Source organism: Vanellus vanellus (genome assembly GCF_965231255.1).
Source record: "Vanellus vanellus genome assembly, chromosome: 20".
In the NCBI taxonomy this organism is placed as follows: Eukaryota; Metazoa; Chordata; class Aves; order Charadriiformes; family Charadriidae; genus Vanellus; species Vanellus vanellus.
In genome coordinates, this window is record NC_138925.1 from 2,095,583 (window position 1) to 2,112,413 (window position 16,831).

General features: G+C 52.5%; 2 protein-coding genes across 2 annotated transcripts in view; both read left to right on the plus strand.

Annotated features, from left to right (window-relative positions):
• SH2D5 (SH2 domain containing 5) lies at positions 1-5,422 on the plus strand (the record flags this gene model as incomplete). The annotated part of the gene is made up of 9 exons (XM_082493491.1): positions 1-84; positions 269-349; positions 478-552; positions 819-956; positions 1,110-1,310; positions 3,400-3,568; positions 3,697-3,799; positions 3,873-4,032; positions 5,249-5,422. The coding sequence occupies 9 exons, from the start codon at positions 1-3 to the stop codon at positions 5,420-5,422; spliced, it is 1,185 nt and encodes a 394-aa protein (XP_082349617.1).
• The window catches only part of KIF17 (kinesin family member 17), a gene marked incomplete at its 3' end in the record, with an annotated part of 21,044 nt that continues 7,953 nt past the window's right edge, over positions 3,741-16,831 (plus strand). The window contains exons 1-6 of the mRNA XM_082493492.1: positions 3,741-3,799; positions 7,387-7,662; positions 8,870-9,016; positions 9,428-9,529; positions 12,071-12,260; positions 15,698-16,165. Coding sequence (XP_082349618.1) covers positions 7,432-7,662; positions 8,870-9,016; positions 9,428-9,529; positions 12,071-12,260; positions 15,698-16,165 — 1,138 coding nt within the window. The 5' untranslated portion in view covers positions 3,741-3,799; positions 7,387-7,431. The remainder of the gene's footprint in view (positions 3,800-7,386; positions 7,663-8,869; positions 9,017-9,427; positions 9,530-12,070; positions 12,261-15,697; positions 16,166-16,831) is intronic.

Consider the following 16,831-nt stretch of genomic DNA (forward strand, 5'->3'; position numbering starts at 1 on the left):
ATGAAGAAGAAGCCGGCCAACGGGAGGGGGCCCGATCCTGCTCCCCCCCAGCAGCGAGCCCGCGGCATCGCCAAACCGGCGGAGGTGATTCACCCACGGGGGGGGGAACTGGGACACCCCAAGATGAGGTTTGGGTGTCGGTGCATCCCCGTGACCTCCCAAACCACCATCTCGAGGTGGTCCGGTTGCCCCTGGTGGGACAGTTGTGGCACCGGGGGGGGGGATTGTTGCTGACACGGGTGGGTTTTTGCCCCCCCATCCCCCCCAGTATGTGGGCTCCTTTGCGGTGGAGGACTTGGACCTGCAGCAGCACGCGGGGCGGCTGGAGGAGCAGCTGCGGGCGCTGAAGGTCGGGCATCCCCCGCTGCTCCCAACCCCCTCGCTGGGAAATGGGGGTGGGGACCCCAAAAAATGGGGGGAGGACCCCCGGGTGGGACAAGCTGGTCCCCCCACCAACGCCGCATCTCTGCCGGCCAGGATTGTCCCAGGAGGAGGTCGGTGGTGCTGAGGTTCAGCTTGCAGGGGCTGAAGGTCTACGGCGCTGACGGGGAGGTATGGGGGTGCTGGGGGGGGGGGTCGGGGGTGCTGGGGGGGTGCCGAGGGTGCTGGGGGGGGTGAGGAGCACTTGGTGCTGCTGGAAACGGGCTTGAGGGGGTGTTGCAGCGCTCCAAGCGTTGCGTTTTGGGGGTTCGCAAAGAGGGGTGACCCCCCCCCCCGCCGGCACCGCTTGCACCCCTGGGATGGGGGGGTGGGGGGTGGGGGTAAGGAGTTGTCACTGAGTGTCACCCCCCCCCCCCCTTCACCCTTGTCCCCCGCAGACGCTGCTGATGGCGCACGCTCTGCGCCGCGTCCTCTACAGCACGTGGCGAGACCGCCAGTTCGCCTTCGTGGCCCGCAACCCCCGCAGCCCCGCCACCCCCCTCTTCTGCCACCTCTTCGCGGGACCCCCCGGCGAGGTGCGCGCCCTAAACCCTCCCCCTCCCCAAAAAAGCAAAAAAAAAAAAAACCAAAAAACCACAACCCAACCCCGTAACCCACCATCATTATTATTATTATTATTATTATTATTATTTTTAATATTTGCAGGCAGCTTCTTTTGCCTCCCCCAGGTCCAGACGCTGCACCTCCTGCTCTGCCGCTCCTTCCAGCTGGGTTACCTCCTGGCGCACCCCGAGGAGCAGGCGGGCGACGGGGACCCCCCGGGTTTCGGGGTGCTGCGAGAACCGCTCAACCCCGAGGAGGTGTCGCGCAACGTCAACGCCCTCGTCTCCTTCCGACGCCTGCCCGCCCTCGGCGCCCGCGGCGCAGGGGTAGGTGCGCCGCGACGGCGCGGCGTGGCGCGGCGCGGTGGGCTCGGACGCGGCGTTTGCGCTCAGGGCCGGGCGCCGCGCACCGCGTTTTTCTCACGCGGCGCGCCTTCGCAAGGGGCCTGGCGTGGCGTTTTCTTGCGCCGCCCTTTTTTCTCCCGTAGCGTCGCAGCGCGCAGCGGCGCGTCCGCTCAGCGCAGGGGGAGGAGGTCGTGGGTTTGGTTCTTTTTGCACAGCGGCGTTTTTTGCGCGGCGGTTTCGCCTGGTGCTTCTCGCACGGCCTCTCCTTTGCGTGGAGACGTTGTTGCACAACACGTTTGGGTTGGGGTGGGTTGTTTTTTGTTTTTTTTTCTGGCACGGTGTCTTGCGAGGCGTTTTTTCGCCCGGCATTTTTTTGCCCGGCGTTTCGCCCGGCAGTCCTCGCACAGCCTTTTCCTGCGCGGCGTTTTGCGGGGCGCGTTATCGCGCGGTAAGAGTTTTTTCCGCATGGCTGCCTTGCGTGGCCTTTTCTACGCAGAGCCTTTTTTTTATTATTTCTTGGGGTTTTTTTGTTTTTCTTTTGCACAACGTTTCTTTCACAGCGGTATTCGCGTGGCGGGTTTTGGCACGGCGTTTCGCCCGGCGCTGCTTGCGCGGCCTTTCGTTGCACGGCGCATGGCACGGCGCGTTAATGCGCAGCGCGCCTTCGCACGGGGCCCGGCGTGGCGTTTTCTTGCGCCGCCCTTTTTTGTCGCAGGGCGCAGCAGCGTGTCCGCGGCACTTTTTGCACGGCATTTTTGATTTGCGCAGTGGTATTTACGTGGTTTTTTTTTTCCCCACGGCATTTTTCCGGGCAGTTCTCGCACGGCCTTTTCTTGCATGTTTTTCGCAGCGCATTATTGCACGGCCCCTTTTTTGCGCGGTGTCTTTGCGCAGCGTTTTTTTCTGCAGGGCCGTTTTTTCGTGCAGCGGTATTTGCACGGCGTTTTTTTGCACGGCGTTTTGCGGGGCAGTTTTCTCGGTTGGTTTTTTTTTTTTTTTTTTTCCGCAGCATTTTTTGCTGTTTTGCAATTTGGTTTTTTTTTCCCCACCACGGCGTTTTTTGCACACAGTTTCGCGCGGCAATTTCTTTTCCCACAGTGGTGTCCTTTTTGTCCTTTTTTTTAATTGGCATTTTTTGAACGGCTTTTTTTTGTTTTGTTTTTAACGGCACTTTTGGTGTTGCTTTTTCTTTTTTTTAATGCCACTTTTTAAATTTATTTATTTAACATGGCTTTTTGGGTTTTTTTTTTACGGTGTTTTGAGTGCCGCATTTTTTCCGCACACCATTTTTTCTTTATTTATTTTGTATGGCTTTTTTTTTTTTTAACGGTGTTTCGAGTGCTGCGTGGTTTTTTTTGCACACCACTTTATTTATTTATTTATTTATTTATTTATTTAGCATGTTTTTTTTTTTAATGGTGTTTTGAGTGCCGCTTTTTTTTTTGCGCACCATTTATTTATTTGTTTGTTTGTTTGTTTGTTTGTTTGTTTGTTTGTTTTGCATTTCTTTTTTTTTTAATGGTGTTTTGGGTGCTGCATTTTTTTCACACACCATTTATTTATTTATTTATTTATTTATTTATTTATTTATTTTGCATGGCTTTTTTTTTTCCTTAATGGTGTTTTGGGTGCCGCATTTTTTTGCGCGCCACTTTTTTTATTTATTTATTTTGCGTGGCTTTTGGGTTTGTTTTTTTTTTTTTTTCCAGTGTCTTTAGTGCCACTTTTTTTTTCTTTGCAAACTGTTTTTTTTTTATTTATTTATTTTGCGTGGCTCTTTTTTTTTTTTTAAACACTGTTTTTAGCGCTGCTCTTTTTTTTTTTTTTCCTCACACCATTTTATTTCTTTCTTTATTTTGCATGGCTTTGTTTTTTATTTTTTTAATGGCGCTTTCGCTGTCGCATTTCTTTTTTTTTTGCACGCCCCCCCCCTTTTTTTTTTTTTTTTTTTTTTTAATTTCTTTAATTTGTGTGGCATTTTGCACGCCCTTTCTCCCCACACACACACACACTTTCTGCCCCCCTCTCCCCCCCCAAAACCTCCCCCTCAACCTCCCTCCACCCCCCCCAGGAGCGGCGGCCGGAGGCGGAGGGCAGGGCCGGCCCCTGGCGCCCCGGGAACCCCTACTGCTCCCCGGTTCTGGTGCGCAAAAAAGCCATCCGCAGCAAAGTCCTGCGCTCGGGGGCCTACCGGGACTGCGGGGGCGAGAGCCAGCTCCACCCGCCGCCCCGCGACGCCGGTGAGTGCCCGGTGGGGAAACTGAGGCACGGTGGGGGGACACACACCCCACCCCCCCCAAACACCCCCCCTCGATTTCACGGCGGGGGGATATTTTGGGGTGAAGAGGGGTTTAACGGCCTCCCGCAGCGGCGGCGGGATGGGAGAGCAAGGGGGCGAGGAGCTTGGCCTTCCTCCCCGAAAACGAGAGCGTCCTCGCCGAGAGCGTGTGGGCCTTCGCCGGCATCGCCAGGTGAGCGCCCAGGAGTGCCCCCCCCCCCCTCCCCCAAAATTTCCCCTGCGCCCACCCGCCGCCTCGTCCCCAGGGACGGCGGCGTGGCGCTGCTGCGGCGGGACATCCTCGGCGCCTTCCTGCTGCGCCCCGAGCCCGGCCCGGCCAAGCGCTGGTGCCTGTGGGTGCGGGCGCCCTGCGGCGTCGTCTCCTACTGCCTCTTCAGGACCCCCCAGGGCAGGTTCTGCGTGGAGGTGAGGGGCCGCTGCGCCGGGCCGTCCTCCCTGCGTTCGATGCAGCACGCGCCTGCCTTTGTGCACCTACGCGTCGACGCACCGGCGCGTGCGGTGCGCCTGTGCGCGGGGGCATGGATGCACTCGGGGTGTTAAGTGCCGTTGGTGCGTCAGTGCACCGCTGCGCGGGGCTGCACGTGCATTTGGTGCACTGTGTAAGTGCGTTTGTGCGTCTGCGCGCTGATGCGCTGGTGCTTCTGTGCGTCGGTGCAGCGGTACACAGATGCACTGTGGTGTGCGTGCATTTGGTGCACCGCCTACGTGCATTTGTGCCCCCATGCGTTGATGCACCGGCGCATTCGGTGCGCCTGTGCGTGGATGCACTGGTGCACAGATGCACCGGGGCGTAAGTGCAGTGGTGCATTTGATGCATCTGCGCACGGATGCATTGGTGCACCAGTACAGCGCTGCACTGGGCTGTACCTGCATTTGATGCACTGTGTAAGTGCATTTGGCAACTGCGCATCAATGCACCGGCGCATTTGTGCCTGGACGCACCGGGGTGTACGTGCATTGGGTGCAGGGGTGCATTGGCTTCGGGGCTGCATGGGTGCACGGGTGAAGGGGTGCATCGGCACGTGGGTGCACCGGTGCATAAGCGCATCTGCTCCGTAAGCGCAGGGGTGCACAGAGGCGTCTCCTTCACGGGTGCACCATCACCCAGCTGCATCGGTGCACGAGCGCGTGGGCGTGTTTGACTGGCGGGGGCATGGCGCAGGGCACACAGCTTCCAGAGGGTGTGGGCGCACGGGTGCCCCCGCGCTTTGGTGTGCAATCACATTTGATTCGCGGGTGCACGAGTCCGTCCGTACACGGGTACGTGCTGCACGGCTGCATTGGTGCGAGCGCGATTTGATTCACGGGCGCATTTGACTACTGGGTGCATGGGTGCATTTGCTTTGCGGGAGTATCGGTGCGCGGGGCGCAGCCGTGCGTGCATGCACGGCGCACAGCTACACCCGTGTGCGCACGCGCCGGTGCGTTACATCCGCGCGAGTACCCACGCGCGGGTGCTGTGGCTTTGCGGCTGCTCCTGCGCATGGCCGCATGGCGCACGGGTGCATTCAAATCTGGGAATGGGGGGGTGTGCGCGGGCGCTGCGTGATCCCGCCACGGGTGGCGGGGGGGTGGTTTGGGGGGGGTCTCACCTCTCCCCTCTCCCCCGCGCCGATGGCAGCACTCCACCGCCGAGTTCTCCAGCGTGGCCGCCCTCCTGGCGCACTACTGCGGGGCGGCGGGGGGCTGCTTCTGCCGCTTGGCCCCGGGTCGCCGCAACCCCGGCTACGAGGAACGGGACGCCGGCGGCGAGGCCAACGCCGCCCAACTCGGGGCGCAGCACGAGCGGGGTTAGGCCTGAGCCATCCCCCTTTCCCCCCCCGCAACCTCACCGCAGCCGCCCCCCGAAATCCCCACCGAGCTTTAAATCGCCGCCCTCCGCCTTAGTTGTGTCGTGTGTCCCCCCCCACGGCGGGCTGCGCGCGCTCGGCGGGCGCTGCGGCGCGCCGGCGGCAATAAACGGATGTCGTGTTACCGGAGGAGGGGGTTGTTGGCCACATGCTGTTCCCGCTGCGGGGCGGCGGGCAAGCGTGCACGCTCAGGCGCACGCGCTCACACGCGCCGGCGCACTCGCGCAGGTTTACGCGCACCCACATGCGCTTGCACACTTGCACCGTGCAGTCGGGCTCGCGTTCGCGTGCGCTCATGCACCTGCAGCCGTGAGACCTCGTGCTCTTGCACCATCGCGCACGGCTGCGCACACGCTTGTGCAGCTGCACACACATGCACTTGCCCTTTCTCGCACGCTCGGGGCTCCAACTCGTGCCCCACACGTCCCTCGCACGCTCCATGCTCACACTCATGTCCCACACACCCCTCGCATGCTCAGGGCTCACGCTCGTGCCCACGCACCCCTCTGCTGCTCAGCGCTCACACTCATCCCCCATTCACCCCTTGCACGCTCGGGGCTCACACTTGTGCCCTGTGCAACCCTTGCACCCTCAGTGCTCACACGCGTGTCCTGCGCATCCCTCACATGCTCAGCGTTCACACTCGTGCCCCACACACCCCTCACACGCTCAGTGCTCACATTTATGCCCCTCGGATGCTCAGCACTCACACTCATGCACATTGCACACTCAGAGCTCACACTCATGCCCTGCGCACCCCTCAGCGTTCACACTTGTGCCCTGCGCATGCCTTGCACACTCAGAGCTCACACTTGTGCCCTGCATACCCCTCGCGACCTTGGCATTCACACACATGCCCCTCACACGCCGCTCGCACTTGTGCCCTATGCACGCTCAGTGCTCCCACTTGTGCCCTGTGCATGCCTCGCACACTCAGGGCTCACACCGACGCCCTGTGCATCCCTTGTGTGCTCAGTGCTCACACTGATGCCTGTGCACCCCTCGCACACTCGTTGCTTACACTCGTGCCCAGGCACCCCTTGCACGCTCAGAGCTCACACTCGTGCCCCACACACACTCGTTGCTCACACTCGTGCCCATTCACCCCTCGCATGCTCGGAGCTCACACTCGTGCCCCCCCCCCCCCGAGCGCTCCCACTCGTGCCCGCGCACTCGTTGCACACTCGTTGCTCCCACTCGTGCCCCGCCCCGCACGCGCGCGCGCGCTTCGATGCACTCCCGCGCTTGCACACGCGGGCGCGCGCGCGCCCGCCCCACACCCTCCCGCCGTCACGTGGGGCGCGGGGCGGGGCCTCGCGCCAGGCGGCCCCGTCGCTGCGGCAACCGCGTGGGGCCGCTGCGCGCATGCGCGGTGTCTCGGCCGCCGCTTCCCGCCGCCCCTCAGCCCCCGGCCCGGGCCCACCTCAACCCCCTCCACCTCTTCCTCCCCCCCTCCTCGCCCCGAGGTCCCTCCGCACCGCCCCGCACCGCCCCACCCCGCCCCGCCGGCCTCGGGCTCCCCGCCGCTCTCGCAGGCTCACCCGGCACCTACAGCACCTACAGCACCTACAGCTTCACCTCAGGTTTTCCCTCGCGCAGTCCCCCTCGGGCTCGTCGCCGCTCCCCAAAGTTACCTCAGGATTTCCCGCCCACAGGTTTCCTTCCCCCTCTTCCCCCCCCCCCCCCCCTTCTAATTCCCCCGCAGAATTGTTCCACGTCTCCCCCCTTTCCCTTCATCCCTCACAAGCTTTTCTCCTCCTTAGTCCGCCCCTCTCCCCCAGCCCTTCGTGGCCTCCCTGGCTTTTCTTCCCCGCCACGTTGTGGGGGGCTCCTTCCCCTCAGTGCCCCCGGCAGGCGGTGAGGGCTGCACCCCACAGGCCTACCCAGGCCCCGATGTCCCCCTCCCCAGCCCCGCCAAGTCAGCCCGTTGTGGGGTTGAGTTGGGCCTTGAAAAATGGCCTCGGAGGCGGTGAAGGTGATCGTGCGCTGCCGGCCCATGAACGAGCGTGAGAAGGCTCTGGGCTGCAAGGCGGTGGTCAGCATGGAGAGCGCACGGGGCCAGTGCTTCATCCAAAACCCCACCGCCACTGGCGAGCCCCCCAAGCAGTTCACCTTCGACGGGGCGTACTACCAGGAGCACAACACGGAGCAGATCTACAACGAGATCGCCTACCCGCTCGTGGAGGTGAGTGGTGCCTGAAGCAAGGCGGACACAGCCAACACGTAGCTCGAGACACGGGCTGAGGAGTTTTACATGGGTAGGTGATCCCTAAGCGGAACTGATTTATGGATAGAAACAGCCCTGTCAGCTCCTTCAAGAGGCTTAGCTGCAACCATGCGGCGCAGAGGAGGGCAAAACAGCATCCCGGCAGTAGGCTGGGAAATTGGGAAGAAAAAGAGAACATTTTTCAGCAGCCAGCAGGGCACTGAGGATAGAATTACATTTAATTGTTTTAAGCGGATGTTTATATGAAAGATGAACCCCACCCCACCCCCACCCCCTGGCAGGCTTTAGAGATGGTAGCTGGACAGAAACTGCAGCAGAAAGTGACGTGAGGGAGGAAAAGGGGGACAAACAAGACTCCTGATGATTTTAGGGACTTTTTACTGCCAAGTGAGAAACCATAGAGAAGACAGGGAACCTCAGCCTGTTTTGGAATAGCAAAATGAGAGGGGATATGTTTGTTGCCTGTTAACACATCAGCGATCAGCGTGGTAAACAGCTAAGGTGAGAAAGTAAACAGTTAAGCAAAGAAACCCCAAGCCCCCCAAAATACCCAGTCTTGTTAGAAGAAGAAACAGGGATAAATGGCCAGTGATAATTTTAAGATGGAAGTTCCTGAACCAGGGTCTGATTGGGTGTGATTATTAGGTTAATTATTTATTTTCCTTTTTACTTAAACCTTGAGAAATCCAGATATCTTCTGTTCCTACCGTGCTTCTCCGAAATAGAAAGAAATGAAAATAACGAAAGGGAGGCCTTCTTTCAGCCAGTTATCCAAGAGAAAATTATGCAAGCTAGAGACTGTCCCTTTGGCCACCCTACAATCAGCGAGCATTCCTGTTGTCTCTCTGGGTTTCATAAGATTTTCTGCCCTATGGCAAAAAACATTCTGGTCTTCTAAGCATTGTCAACTGCCCTTCCTCTTTTCAACACCTGCATTTCTTCAAGTTTTCCATTTTGGAGGGCAAACCATTGATTTATATACTAGCAGAATGCATTATTATTATACTCTAATGGCATATGAAGATCAAGCAGTTGTTTGATGTTTACTTCTAGCTCTTCCTTTAAAATACCTTTTAGGAGGTGGGACAGAATCTGGACAATGTATTTCCAGTTATGCAAAGGGTGAAGATAATGGGTATTTTATTTGGTTTTCCTCCATTTCCAGGGTGTCACTGAAGGCTACAACGGCACCATATTTGCCTATGGCCAGACTGGCAGCGGGAAGTCTTTCACCATGCAGGGAATCATGGATCCTTCTACACAGAAAGGCATAATACCCAGGGCATTTGAACACATTTTTGAGAGTGTACAGGTAGGTGTGTAAGGATGTGAAAGAGATCTTGCTGTAAGATGGTGTGATATGGAGAAAGATTATTTTTGTGTCATACCTCAAGAAGCGAGTGCCAGTCACACTCGAGAGCAAGAATGGGGGACAGGCTTTTGGGTGTGCTGCTTCTCATCCTAAAGCCGAGGCCCATATATAGTCAGATGAACTGCACCCTCATCTCTGCTGACTTTATGGACTCGCACTTGAGATGTTTAAGGACTGAAAGTCCCTATAGTGAGTGTGTTGAGTGGTTACACCTGGGAATGAAATGCCAGGAGAGATTTGATGAAGTGCCGAAGGGATGCAGGCAGCCACCCGGCACCAAGGAGCTACGTGGGCTGCCTATTTGCCTTCCTTTTGAGAACCTTACCCAAAAATCATTCCTGTTTTGTGCAGTGTGCTGAAAACGCCAAGTTCTTGGTGAGAGCCTCCTACCTGGAGATTTACAATGAAGACATACGTGACCTTCTAGGAGCTGACACCAAGCAGAAGTTGGAGGTGAGACAGACTCAATGTGTCTTAATTAGGAAGTGCTTTAATTTGCTCAGATAACTGTTATCATGAATGTCTCGCCGAAGTGCAATAATATGCTCTGTCAGAAGCTGAACGCCAGAATAGGAAGATACAGTGATGAATATGAAAGCCAAGAGGAGATTTTGAGGGACTTTAGTGAAAGTTTTGTGGCACAAGGAACAGGATCCTGTGCTGTGTGTCCCGCTTGATAGCGGCTGGTAGCTTAGCAGAAGCTGTGTGAAAACCGTTACTGGACAAGGATGGAATAAAGTGCTTATGAAGCAATTTCTTCCTAATCCTCTTCATCTCACGGTTGTCTCTAAAGCGGGAGGATTCTGTACCTTATAAATGTTTAATCTAATCCAGTGTAGCTGTGGATGATCTCATTATCTGTCTAAAACAAAAAAGGCTGATCCTTTTTTGAGGGGACACAGCAGATATTACTCCCCATGGGAATGCATGGGGAAGGCAGGAAGTTTCCAGGCATGTGGGAGTGTAAACTTTCCTAAAATCCTAATTAAGGGGCTGATTTTTATAAAATTGTACCTCTTGGTGGCTTTGCAGATCTTTTTGCTAGTATTCCTGGGGGAAGCTGCAAATCTCCTGTCCTAATTTACTTCCCTGCAGGACTGCCCCTGTGAAGAAAACCGAGGCACTAGCACCATCTGCCGCACAGACGCGCCGAGATGGGGACAGACACAAACTGCCTTACGGGACACATGTTTTTTTCTTTTTTAACAGGCTCCTGACTTTTAGGGAGGCACAATGCTTTCTGCTCCACGTTTCAAGCGTGCTTTGCCCGTGCATGTGGAGAGGGAGGGTTGGGAGAAGGGGACTCGCCATTTCAGAAAGCGTTTGCTGCAGTTTCCCATCCTTTGTTCCACATCAGCAGTGACGCTGGTTTCCATGACGACCGCAGTTGGCACTGGGAGGGCGGGAGTTGGGCAGAACAGTTTCCAGGGTAACACCATCACACTGGTGACAGCCACTGCCTGTTGCTGCCTCCACCGAGTAATTAAGGGAGTCATGTCCTGCGGAGACAGAAAGCCTGGGCTGACCCACTGCTTTCTTCTGTGTCCCCCAGTTCTCTGCCAAAATCCCATTTCTGTTTGTTCCTTTGCCTTTCAACGTTAGTGGCTTTGGTGACTTTGAAGCCCACAATTGCCTCCCATGGCATGAAACCCTGGGAAGAGCAGGTTTTACGGAGCTCTGCAAGAAAAATGCCCCTCTCAGTCTCGTGGAGTTAAACAGCCACCATGTCCTTGGTTGGGTGTTCCCCAGGGACTCTGCAGCACCTTCAAGTACCACTGGATCAACCTCGGGGTTCTCCTGTAGCACAGGCAGCAGCCAGATGTATGAACAGTCTGGCTGTGATTCTGTAACTGGATTCATGCTGGGCAGTCACGGCTTTAGAACAAGGCTAAAATCCCACCTCGTTTATTTTTCAGCCCCTTCTGCTCTGTTCTGTGCAGATTTTTTTTACAGCAAACACTATTTTACATTGCTGCCTGTGGCATGTGCATCGCTCAAGTATCTAAGGATCTTTGGAAGTCACACTGCCAAACGCAGTGTCTGTCACTCTGTGACACCAAGGCATGACAACCCTATCTTGATATCCCAGCTGACACGATAAAGATAGAGTTTTGGTTATGAACTCAGAGGTGTGGGGCGTAACATTGCTGTTGAAAATGAATTCAGCTCATTTGAAATTCCCAGTGCGGAGGGAGCTTCAGAGGGGGCTGGTGTAGGAGTACAGGGATCTCTTGATTGTTTTGTATATTTTATGTAGGTTTGATGGGTCATTAAAGATTTTGAACGTTTCTATTGTTTATTAGCATGCTGTATGAAATTTTTCTTCTGCGTGATTGATAATTGCTGAAAAGATGCTGTTAGGTATTTAACACTCTGTTTCCATCCGGGTGCTTGAATAAGATTTTAGAGCATTTTAAAAATGAACTAATCTGGAGGAAAATTATTTCAGTCCACCTGTGCATGACGGGTGTGACTTTGGGAATTTTGTCAGTGAGATCAAGCCGCCCTCTCAGAGCGGAGGGGTTCAGCAAAGCACCGGTGACAATATCTGTGACTATTGAATCTGTGCTTTGATTTTAAAAAAGCTCCCTGTGAGTGAAGAGATATTAGAGCTGTTGCCATAATAGGGGAAAAACATTTCAGTTCTTTTTTTAAGATATGCAGCTTAATAATAGGGGAGGTAGAAGGCGGTTCGGTGCAGGTTTCTTGTGACCTGGGAGAAGTCTGAATCAATCAGCAAACTTTTAACTTTAATTCTTTTTGTCTGCAGAGCCATGAAGGTGGTTCCCCCTCTTTTTGTGTGAGTTTTATTCCTCCTTCAGAAATACTAAGGCTTTTTGGTGGCAGCCAGATGTGGTTTTGCCATACTGCAGTTTAATTTCACCACATGCAAAACCCGCGTACCCCTTGAGCTTCTGAACAGTTTCCAGCGCGCCTTTCCTGCAGTCTCGGGACGTCTTGTTCTAACCTGTGTTGCCTTGTCCCCATTTGCAGCTGAAGGAGCACCCAGAGAAAGGGGTGTACGTGAAGGGGCTCTCCCTGCACACCGTGCATAGCGTGGTCCAGTGCGAGCGGATCATGGAGACAGGCTGGAGAAACCGAGCAGTGGGTTACACCCTCATGAATAAGGACTCTTCCCGCTCCCACTCCATCTTTACTGTCAATATGGAAATCTACACCGTAGGTAGGTAGCTGGATGTCCTGCATTAGGCCTGGGCCTAGCAGCGTGCAGAATCTGCGCGGTCTGACCAGTCACCCCACAGCAAAACTTAGATCCTAAATGATTTTAGGTCCAATAGAAATCAGAATTGTGCTCTGACATGGATGTTCTCAATGTGAAACAGCTGAGTACTCAAAGTCTTTTTTTTTTTTTCCTGAATTCCCCCTTGGGAAAGAAATGTCTGACACTCAAACTGGGAACATATTTCATTGTCCTGTTTCTTTACCTTCTTAAACCTTTATTTCTAGAAAAGGGTGCTAAATCTCCCAGCCCATATAATGGCTTGGAGTTCGTACATTGTACAGCCTGGAGAAACTTATATCGTTATCTGTCTCGTCTGACCTCCTTTACAATGCAAGTCAGATCATTTCACCCAACAATTCCTTCACTGAGCTTAATCGCGGGGCACATCTTTTAAGCAAACAGCTAATCTGGGTTTTAAGATGGAATAAAAGAATCCCTTAATAATGTTTTAATGACTAATTTTCCTTTCTCAAGCATCCACCATTTCCACTGGCGTTTCTCTAGCTGATAAAGCTGCCTCGCTGGGTCTGAACACAGAATTCGAAAGGGTTTTTTCTGGGACTAAGAAAGGAATCAGTCTCCTATATTCTGTCTAGTCCTTGACCCCGGCTGAGGCGGTGAACAGCTTGGCTTCATTTTCTTCAGCTGTTTCAGTCATGGGGAAAGTTACACAATATCTTCCTAAATTGTGGTTCCAGATGTCGGTGACAGTACCTCACTATCCATAGTGGTGGTGGTGGTGGGATTTTGGGAATTTCTCAATTAGCACAGCTGGTGGATGCTAATCCTTGCATTATGTGGGTACATAAAATCCCAACTTTAATCCTTACAAGGAAAAAGAAGTATTTACAGTCCTCTTTTGTGTTCCAGATGGGTGTAGGGCTCTTAACCTAGCCTGAAACAATTTCTCTGATTTAAAGCTTTGAAAACTTGTTACACGGAACAGGTGGGGAAACTTGTGGTTTTGGCAGTTAAATGGAAGACAGCTGGAATATTTGAGGACAAAGTTGAGGGTTCTGGCACAATCCCTGTAACTGGATGGTTCTACTGGGGTAATCGCTAGTTGAAATAGTTAATGAAGTTGGTATTTATGTTGTCATCTTTAGGCTTCATATAGAGGTGCACAGGGAAGTTCAAACTCATTTTCCAGTTGAGCCTGTAGTAAATTATAATTTACAGGCAGTTGATATTTTAAAGGATCTCTTTGCAATTCTGTGGACTAAAATGACTTTTTAAAGGAAAAAATTCAGGAATTATGGCAAATACCGGGCTCTCTGGCTGCAGATGTACGAAACGCCGAAGTTACCATCAGTATTTTTATAGTATTTAGACTAGCAGATGTTTTATTCCTTTACATTGTGCTTAGGGATGGATTTGTTAATGAGAAAGATGCTGGTAGATTTGGCTGGTGCTTATGCCACCAGAACTGGCCGATGGGCTGTACGAGAATTAGACGGGCAAGGCTTTTGGGCTGCTGCAGGCATGTTAGCAAGAGCCTGGGGACCTTGTTACACCATGGAAACTAAACCACTAAGCTCCAAGATGGAAACAAACAGCCTCTGTGGGTAAAAGGACTGGCAGAAACCAAAACAACTTTTTAATTGCCTGTCAGTGTTTACATAAACTGAGGGAAGGAGGGAAAGGGTTAGAAAACCTACTTTTTGGGACTGTCCGCTCACCCCAGCACTCAGAAAGGATAGTGAGAGGGTGCTCTATTTAAGGTCCATCTGTTTTTTTCCTAATTCTCCCATATCTTGACATGCCAGAAAGATCTGGAGTGAAACAAGAAGTTTGCTCGGCAGCAGACGTTAAGTTCCACAGTTAACAATCCATTGCTGTAACTGGGGAAATATCCTGGGGCAACAGATTTTAGATTTTTTTGGTGTTTACCCATGAACTTTTAACTTTCCCCCATGCATCAGATTACTTATTGCTTGTGTTTAGGTATTGTCCACAGCCATAAATCTTAACTCTGACTAAATTCAAGGCTAGGTTTTCTAGAAGGCTCTCTGGAAGAGGGCGGACTCAGTTAAAACCTTGATGCTCTTTTTGCTTGGAGCGCTAAAGAGCTCTTCCCTTGAACTCAGGTTGTGATCGTGAGGGATGATTAGGACATGGACATCCAAGAGTGGGGTCCAGCACTTAGGACACTAGTCTGTGATTTGGGAGTGTATGTCCAACTCTTTGCGTGAGGCAGGGAAAGTAGCCAGAAAAAATGAGGGGTTCCTAAAGCAACCGGATGTGCTTTCTCTCAGTCACAGGGAATTTGTGTCACCACGTTAATCCAGCCCCAAGATGCAGGTCAGGAAGCAGAGATTACATGCGTGAGGTGTGCTTCCAGGTAGCTGGAGAGCTAGCTGTTAACTTCAACTCGCATCTTCTCTTGCCTTAAAGCATTACGATCCGCCAGCTCACTGGGTCTGACTCCTCACTCACTGAGATCCAGCTCCTCATCCAGGTTGTTCGGGCCGAGTGCAGTCTCGATTTCTTGCAGTTTTCTTGTTTCTCGCCTGCATTCCTTCATTTTACTTTCTCGCTGAGAATGTCGTGAGTTGAGGAGGAACAGATGTCACCAAGCATGCCTGTGTGCTGAGTCACAGCGCAGTTTTACAGCGATCTGGGCGAAAGGGGAGATCTGCTGGGCTTCTGGAACATTGGAGCTGTCTCGGGACAGAAAGCCAGATGGTGGTCCTTGGTGGTATCTGATAGGATGTGCTTTGTCTTTTAAAGCGCTTCAAGAAACTTCGTGAATACGTCCATTGATTAGGGTAGGTTGGATTCCAGCCTTGAGAAAAGCTGCAGTTTGGGAGTTCATGGAAAAAACTGTTGCCCAACATACTGTCTACTCCAGCCTTCCCATGGTGGTCTGTAGAGGTGACCTTCCTGTCTGTCTTTTTACATCAGGCAGGTGTTCTGGGAGCCCGTTCTTTTGCCTGTGCTCTCCAACTAGCTGCCCGTTGACTCCTCATTTCATGCTTCCTCCCTTTTTTCTCTCCAATAGTCAGACGTTGCTTAACTTCATGAAACAATCTGAGGTTAAAAGTTGTATAAACTCATGGTCTGACCTTGTTAATTGCAGAAGGCTTTGCTCGAAATTCTAAACACTGTGGAAACATGTGGAGGGTGTGTGTGTGTGTGTGTGTTCAGAGCTCACTGGGAGAGTAAGAATGAATTTTTACTGTGCAAGACCTCATTCAGAAAAGCACTAAAATGTGTAGTTCTAAGATTAAACAGGTATTTATTTACTTAAGGGAGTCAGGGCCCAAATGCAGAGAAAGAACAGGGCTTGAACCGGAACGTAATGCCAAGAGAGTCCTGCTTCTTGACTGTCAAGGTGCTTCCTCTTACGAGCCTGACCTGGAATTATTTTCTTGCAGATGAGCGAGGGCAGGACCACCTTAGGGCCGCAAAACTCAATTTAGTGGATCTGGCAGGAAGTGAGAGGCAGTCAAAAACTGGAGCCACAGGGGAGCGGCTCAAAGAGGCCACCAAAATCAACCTCTCCCTCTCAGCTCTGGGCAACGTCATCTCAGCCCTGGTTGACGGCAGGTGTAAGCACATCCCCTACCGAGACTCGAAGCTGACCAGGCTGCTGCAAGACTCCCTCGGAGGGAATACCAAGACGCTGATGGTAGCCTGCTTATCTCCAGCTGATAACAACTATGACGAAAGCCTCAGTACTTTGCGCTATGCTAATCGAGCGAAAAACATCAAGAACAAGCCCTGTATCAACGAGGACCCCAAGGATGCTCTGCTGAGGGAGTATCAGGAGGAGATTAAGAAGCTGAAGGCCATTCTAGCTGAACAGATGAGCACCAATAACTTGTCGGGTAGGGGAGCCCTTAGTGACCGCAGAGATGTTTTATCTTTGACAGAAAAATGTGGTTTTTGGACATAAAATGCTCAGTGGATTTCACCTCATCCTTTCCCTTACCTGTTGGAGGAAGAGTTGTACATTCTGGTAATGGACTTCTCCTTCAATGTTGCCAGATTGACCTTATTCCACTGGTAAAGACCATCCCAGTTACCTAGTATTTTTAATAATGACAAATTCTGTTAGAAAATGCTGATGTGATTAAAATCCTCAGCTCTTCTTAGTCATTGTGGCTAGAATTTGGTCAGTCACAGTAGGGAGGTTTCGGCTGGCAGAGCAAAAATGAGCTGCAAAAGAAATAATAATTTAAAATTCTTTATTAAAAATTAGATATATGTTTTCAAATTAAGCATTCAGCCCCTGTTCTCCTACACTGTGAATTTTCGGCACTAGAAGAAAAGTTTTGCCCTGCTGCTGGCATTGCTTAAGGAGAGCAGCACCATCCTCTCCTTGAGGGTTCAGCCCAGCCCCAGCAGACTCGCTCTTTGCTGTGAAGTAGGAATAGCAAATGTGGGAACCAGCAGGTGAGAGCAGCCTTTAGGGAGCTGATCACCTTTTGAGAATTATCCCCTTAAAAAAAGGGCAACTTTCAGCAGAGAAATAAGGCTGTAAGATTATTTTTTTTTTTCTGCCACCT